The sequence below is a fragment of the Lolium rigidum genome, chromosome 5, assembly GCF_022539505.1.
Source record: "Lolium rigidum isolate FL_2022 chromosome 5, APGP_CSIRO_Lrig_0.1, whole genome shotgun sequence".
Classification (NCBI taxonomy): Eukaryota; Viridiplantae; Streptophyta; class Magnoliopsida; order Poales; family Poaceae; genus Lolium; species Lolium rigidum.
In genome coordinates this window covers 224,498,936-224,506,749 of record NC_061512.1, presented here as the reverse complement: position 1 = coordinate 224,506,749, position 7,814 = coordinate 224,498,936, and the positions used below count along the sequence as shown (strand labels likewise).

At 45.7% G+C, this 7,814-nt stretch overlaps 1 protein-coding gene across 1 annotated transcript; it reads right to left on the bottom strand.

Moving 5' to 3' along the window:
* Positions 1-390: 390 nt before the first annotated feature.
* LOC124657161 (ras-related protein Rab-2-A-like) lies at positions 391-6,505 on the bottom strand. The gene is made up of 5 exons (XM_047195762.1): positions 6,457-6,505; positions 6,120-6,259; positions 5,931-6,013; positions 5,835-5,838; positions 391-558 (listed from the first exon to the last, which is right to left on the bottom strand). The coding sequence occupies exons 1-5, from the start codon at positions 6,503-6,505 to the stop codon at positions 391-393; spliced, it is 444 nt and encodes a 147-aa protein (XP_047051718.1).
* Between the last annotated feature and the right edge of the window lie 1,309 nt (positions 6,506-7,814).

Here is a 7,814-nt window from a genome sequence, read left to right as displayed (position 1 = left end):
ACAATGCGTATCCATCAAATTCTGAGGAAGCAAGCTTGATCTTCCTGTCTTCAGTATATTCATGTAGGCGCCATAACTTCTCAATTTTTAGCTCCCAAGTGAGGTATTCTTCAACATCAGGACCTCCTTCAAATTTGGGTATTAAGAACTTTGGCTTACCCAAACCATCGTCTTACGGTTGTGGAGGAACACGGCGGGCTGCTCCAACGGGGACAAAACCACGACCACAGGCACCACGTCCAACACCAGGACTAACACCACGCTCTCCAGCAGCGGGTTCTTCTTCAAAATCGCCATGAGCACTGTCCCGATCTTCATGTTGTTGTTGTTGTTGTTGGGTCAGGTTCTCAACAGCTAACTGCAACGCTTGAAGAGAGCGCTGAATATATGTCATTTGTTCTTGGTATTGACGGTCTCATTAGTAGTGTCAAGCTTCTTGGTGACCTTCTGAATGTCATCATTAAGTCCTTCGCCCTGTTCGTGGAATTCACGTCCCATCTCATTACGAATAGCTTCATACTCCCTCCAAGAAACAATATCAGCTCCATCCTTCTTTTTCTGGTCAACAAGTTTAGCATCACTAGAAGACATGGTTAGTAGGTTAGTGCACTAAAACAAATATCTGTGGTGGTACTCTCACAACTCACTCAAAAACTGATAAGAAAAGGTAAATCTTACCGCTCCAAAGTGAATTAGTATTGCTTACCACTTGGATTGACAACTAGTGCACGGATGTAGCAAACCGAATATCAAGGGTATAAGAACAACCACACGACAAAGCAGGATATATGTGGGGTTGTAGGTAGGCTACCTATTGGCACCAATAACAAGCTCTAGTGCTGACCTTATAACAATCGATGATACTCACACAAGGCGATAAATGTGGCAATGCAACTATATGGATGAATAATGTTGCAATGCACTCGAGAGATACTAGCAAAGCTCAACGGAACATGCACAAGATTGCTCAACTACGGGTGCAGAAAAGTAAAGTAGGCCTTCACTTGATCTTACTAGCGCTACACTTTTTCTCTGCACTCTTTTGCTTTTTTTTATTCACCTTTTCTTTTTCCTCTATGTATCACGGTTACTATAGCTACAGTAAAATCGATTTTTTTGATATACGACTCTACTCCTTGGAACACGGCCAACAGAAATTGCAAAGCACCGAAAACCTAATGAGCAGCCTGTCGAGCGGTAAAACTAGTCTCTTGTGGGTAACTTCCTAGTCACGTATATCGAAAGGCTGTGTCTATGGTTGGCAACAAGCAAATTGTACGCTATGTGGACTCGGAGCAACAAAAACTGCAAACCAGATGAGAGCTACACTCAAACCCTAGACAATCTACTAGATGGAAGAAAAAGATACGCAAAAATAACTACAAAAGCAACTAAAACTCGAAGTTTATGCAATCTAAGGCTATGGCAAACCCTAACCCTAATATTTTTGGCTTTTTTTGGATAGGAAAACACTCACAACTCAACTATGGGGTGGATTGTGGATGGCTTACCGAGGAAACGCTGAAATCTGATACCAAGATGATAAGGGGTTGCCCGATCTTCTCAGTAAGCGAGGTGGATGGTGATGAACACACGATGGACACAGCAGAGATAACACGATGAGGAGGTGGAGATAACTTGTATGATGCCGACGAAGTCTCTCGATTGATTCTTGTCACCAATGCAACAGCTCTCAACCCTGCAAGATATTCGTAACTCCACACACTTGCGCACGTAGCTGTCGACCATGAAGCGGTAAATTGCAACCTTCTAATTCCTAATGGAACAACAGATCACACAAACTTTCTATCAGTAGAAAAACACCAGATCGATGCGAATTGGTGTATAGATTCAATAGAGTTTCAAAGCAATCAACTATGAACTAGGGTTTATCTTAAACATGGTCTAAGTCTATTTTTGGGGCGTCCTGGGAACTTATATAGGGGTTCAGGACGACCAGAAGTAAAAAATAACAAGTACAAACTGACCCAGATCAGGATCCGATCGAGACTGACACGAACTCGGCCGGCGTGGGGGCCGGTCGGACCGGGCCAGGGACCGGGCGGGCCGGTCGGAATCGGACCAGGCATCGGGCTGGATCCGGACGGGGGTTCCAGAGTCCCTAGATTGCGCCCGGATGGCACCAGTGCAGGAACCGGCGGGCGCCGGGCTCATCCGGCGTAGGAGCCGGTGTGGCCGAGCGTGGGGCCAGGCCGGCCGGCGTGACGGTCGGTTGCACCGATCGTGGCGTCGGCCTGGACTTCTTCTCCCTCCTTTGCGCATGCCTCCCTCTCCTCCCTCGCGCGTCCATGGAATGTCTTCATGTCCAGCTCCATGTCCAGCTGTTCTCCTCCTCCTCATGCGATGCTTAATTTATCCTCGTACCTGATCATACACAAGTCAAAGGACTTAGGCAGTATAAAATTCTCATCAATCAAAGTATTATTTAAGAACAAGTTCACCTGTTGCTTTATTAGCTTCGCACGAGCTCTTATCATAGGTCCAATCCTGACTTCATTGGACTTGAGTTTCACAGCAGTATCATCTTCATCTTGCAATGATGGTGGTAGTGGTTCTGTAGGGATGTCCTCATCACAACCTTTATCTATTTGAAGTAATTCTTGGTCAAACAAAAAACACGTAAAACGAGGGTGCATTAATCCTTGAAATGGAGGTACTAGCAATAAAGACGGCATGGGGGTGTGCCTTTGGGTTCCGTTAGAGCATCTCCACCGGCGCCCCCCATAGCGGCCCTGATAGCATTTTGGGGGCCGGCAGCGAAAATGAGCTCGCACCGGTGTGCCCCAAACGGCGTCGGCCAATTTTCGAGCCCAATAGAATCGCCAGCAACCCCGTGCCGGCCCCTTCGCCAAGGGCGCGAATCGGGCGCGCCGGCGCCTCGCGGCACGTCTGAAAACGAGCGTGGGCTCCGCCTGTCAGCTAGACACATCGATTTCCCACCTCCTACACACGCCCAAGCCGACTCCCACCCCTCTAGATCGCCACCGTCGCCGTTGCCGCCGCGCCCCTGCTTGCAATAGACACCGCCGACTGTCTAGGAACCGCCGTCCATCGACACGGCCGCCACCCACTCGACTGGCGGCCGTTGTTTCACCCGGAACAGAGCTCGCCGCCACGGCGATAGTATCGCCCTGCCCGCAAGGTGTTCGTCCGATTTCCGCGGTGGACAGCGACGACGAGATGATGGTGCAGCTGTTCATGGAGGAGCAGAACGCTCAGGCTGTTTGGTGGCAACAACGGCAGCTGATTCTGACGAACATGATGCACGTTCGCCAGCCTTTCTTCGTCGTGCCTCGGCGCGGCGGCTCAAAGCCATGCAAGAGGAGGAACATCAACCGTCATCGTGAAGCCGACGCAATGCTGCTTGATGCCGACTACTTCAACGACGACGCGACTCATTCGCCGAAGGAATTTTGGCGCCGGTTTAGGATGAACAAGGAGTTGTTCTTGAAGATTGTCCACGTCGTCAGGGAGTACGACAAGTACTTCATGGCCAAGAAATATTGCACAGGTTTGTGGGGCTTCACCTCAATTCAGAAGTGCACTGCTGCAATGCGCTGTCTTGCATACGGAGCTCCTCCAGATACAGCCAATGACTACCTACGGATGGCAGAATCGATATGTACAGAGACTCTCTACAGGGTCTGCCGAGCCGTCATAGCGGTGTTTTCTAAAGACTATTTGAGAGCACCGAGACAAGATGATACAGCTCGGATCCTGCAAAAGAATGCAGCAAGAGGGTTTCCTGGAATGCTCGGAAGCATTGACTGTATGCACTGGGGCTGGAAGAATCGCCCTTTTGCTTGGCAGGGGATCTACAAGGGGCATACTGGTGAGTGCAGTGTCATTCTTGAGGCGGTGGCAGACAATGAGCTTTGGATTTGGCATGCATTTTTTGGCATGGCAGGAACAAACAATGATATCAACGTGCTGCAACGCTCTCCGGTGTTTACCAGGCTAGCTGAGGAACAAGCTCCTGCCGTGAACTTTGAGGTAAACGGCCACGCATACAACAAGGGATACTATCTAGCTGATGGTATCTACCCGACGTATGCTACATTTGTGAAGATAATTCCCTCTCCATCAAACGAGATGGAAGCCTATTTTGCAACATGCCAGGAAGCAGCACACAAGGATGTTGAGCGTGCTTTTGGGGTGCTTCAGCAGCGTTTCGCCATTGTCAGGTCCCTACTCTCACTTGGTCTGAGGCTCAGATGTGGGAGGTGATGAACACATGTGTGATCATGCACAACATGATTATTGAGAGCGAGCGGGACGCACCTGTGCAGGATGATCATCCATTTGATTATCAAGGTCCACTTGCTGAGGTAGAGCATGTACCTCAAGAATTTGCTGCTTTTTTTCATATGCACAATGATATTCGAGATGTAGGTGTCCATGCACAGCGGAAGGCGGATCTAGCTGCACATTTGTGGGCGAGGAGAGGAGCCGCCAACAATGCATGATTTTATTTCTATTTGTTTGCATGTATGAATAATTTAAGTACTATTTGTTTGTTGGGTTGTATGAATAATCTAAGTACTCCCTCCAGTTCATATTAATTGACTCTGTATGGATGTATCTAGACACATTTTAGTTCTAGATACATCCATATTGAAGTCAATTAATATGGATCGGAGGGAGTACTATTTGTTTGATTGATTGCATGAATAATTTAAGTACTATTTGTTTGATTGATTGTATGAATAATTTAATTCTATTTGTGTGATTGTATGAATAAAATATGATTGATATATATATATAAAATTGGGGGCCGCCGTTTGGGAGGTGCCGGTGTGGGAACAACGCCCGCAAATGGAGGATGCACTGCTGACGCCCCCCATACAGCAGTGTCGGCGTCCCTGCCGGCGACTATTTGGGGGTCGCCGGTGGAGATGCTCTTACTTCCACACCCCGCGGCTGTGGCTCTGGCATATGGTCTGCAAACCTTTTGGGCAGTTTTTAGCTGAAGATATGGTGATGATGATGTCCTTAGGCGACGAAATAAAGGCCGACCCTGATAAACTGAAAAGATTTTTGTGGTCAGGCACGTTGAGATTTCATACTGCTACCAGTCATATCCTATCCTGCAGCAGCAACTTCACCATCCACCTATAAGTTGTTGGGCTGCTTCAGTGTTTGTTTTGCTATGGCATTTTATTCAAGGTGCAGAGCGAGAGATTGTGGAAGCTGATTGGATTTCAATTCAAGCATACATCATGTGGTGACTCATGTGAAACCAACCATGTAGACCAGTGGGAATGGTAGTTCAGATTTCTACCTTTATAAGTGAGCGCGCCCGATAAGAAGGCAAGTTGAATTTGTATTGGAAAAGTTAACTATTCCATAGCATATTAGCTGAAGTCCAATTTGGTCCAAGGGTGCATATGAACCCATTGCGTGAAAGCACATTTTATAATGTAAAAAAAAACTGAAATAAATTACATTTGGCCATTCTATGTTGTACACAAGTTTTCGGGAAAAAGAACATTTTTTGCATTCCATGTTCATGTGAAAAAGACAAATTTTAATGGTCCAACATAACTATTCAAGAGACAATTTCATTTTGTATCTTTTACAAGAGACAATATTTTACAAGCTTGTGTACGGACATACAATATCCGTATGTACACGCGAAATTTTATTTCAGAATTTTTTTAATATTTTTTATGGATTTTTATTATAATAGGTTGATATGCACATATGAGCCAAAGCACCACCTTCGCATATTAGGTAATGCTATTTATTTATTTTGCGGTGACTAGGCTATGTTGTTGGGTTTATGATTTTGTGTTTGTGAGATTAAAAGTTACCCTCCTGTTCGCCAGAAAATGCAGAGAAAAAGATCAGCTAGGAGGTAGTATTATAGTTTATACTATATATTGCAAGGTTTGCAAGGTAGTAAGTACCTAGTAATGTCGTAAACGACAAGGGCAGCGACAGCACTTCTGTAGTAGGACCGAGTGATGGACCTGAAAGCCTCCTGACCTGCCTGCATACAATTCATCAGAGGTTTACAATCAGGCAAAAGTACGAGGTAATTTGTTCCATGAAAGAATTAGCTGAAGTTAGTATATTAGTTAATAGGAAAAACCAACAGTATCCCAGATGGAGATCTTTATTTTCTTGTTGTCAATGGTGACCATCCGACTCCCGTGCTCGACGCCGATAGTCAAGTCGTGATCGGGCTTGAACCGCTTGTCCGTGAACTGCAACAGGAGGCATGACTTGCCAACGCCTGTGTGAGGAAGTTCGCGAGATGGTCAGATGGTCAGGGACTCAGGGTAGATTCACACACACGGGATCACGAACGGAACAGTAGAATCGAATGGCAGATGAGTGCGCAGGCTAAGCTTTGGGAAGAGAAAGAGATTTAACAGAGGAGAGTGCGTGCGGCGACCGGCGAGGCCCGGGGCGAAGAAGAAGACCACGCACCTATGTCGCCGACGACGATGTACTTGAACAAGTAGGCGTACTGCGACATGGCTCCCAAATCCAAGCGCACGCGCTGCCACTCCTTCCCGCTTTAGGTTTGATCGTTGGTGGCGATTTTATCCTCGGCAGGTCTTTACCTCTGTGGGAGGCGCCGGGATAATAGCTGATCGATCGGCGGAGATGGGGATCGATAGATGGTGTGGTTTGAGTTGTGTTGACAGGTCGTGCTAGAACACACGGATCCTCTCATCGGTTCCTATCGCATGGCCACGATTAAATACAAGTCCAGCAGGCTCACGTGATCACGAATTCACGATCGAAGCCCAGGAATAAAATTCGTTCTCGATCAGGACGCAGGAGCCGCCCCGGGGCAAACTGACAGCGATCCAGCTCGGGATGGGCGCCATTTGTACCGTCCTCGGACCTCGTCGCCCAGTGCACGTAGCTATGACGGCGGCGATCACAAAATACTCCTTCCGGCAGGCTGATTACTTGGCGACATTTGAAGGAAGGATGGTCATCGGCAGATTCTTCTATAGCTAGAAGGTGATTAGGGATTATTGGCTCATTGCATCTACTAGTACGGAGTATTCTCTTTAGAAAGGGCAGCTCGGTCCCCTGATCTGAGCGTGAAAATCGGTCGTAGTTCGCACCGTCCGATTGAGATCCGACGATCGGAACTTAGCTGCGACGCAGTTTTGTATTTTAACCCCATGTGTCTTTAGTAATCAACCCGCGGTCCCAACTTTTTCAGTTAAATATGAACGAGTATACTTCTTTGTGCCAGTACTTGGCGATATTTACACCAAATATGCCACCGCAACGACTCACCACGATGGCAGATGGTATTGCAACAAAAAAGTTATCCGATATACAAAAAAATGTACTATTACAAAAAACTCGTAACAATTATATTATTTTTTAATATTACAATAAAGTGGTTTAACCAACATTATTTGTTGTAGATTGATCTGCAATAAAAATCACCAACATCTTTTACAAAAAGTACAAGCTATTACAACAAAAATTCTAATATTTTCAAACTGCGCAAAGTAGTCAAGCAGCAATTAATTTTCTACAAATTTAATTACAACAAAAATCATCAACTACTTTTAACAAAAGTCAGAAACAATTACAACAACAAAATATCACTTGTTATTAACAACAATCAAATCCAACAAAAAAGTTAATGGTTTACAACAATATCCAACATTAAATCTAGCAAAAATATTAATTGTTTACAACAATAGTTAATCACAAAATCCAGCTAACTCTACAAAATATACCATTAGCGACTTTGAGTAGGCTTGGCTACATGCTAGTTTTTTTTCTTGAATGGAACATGCAGGCTATCTAAA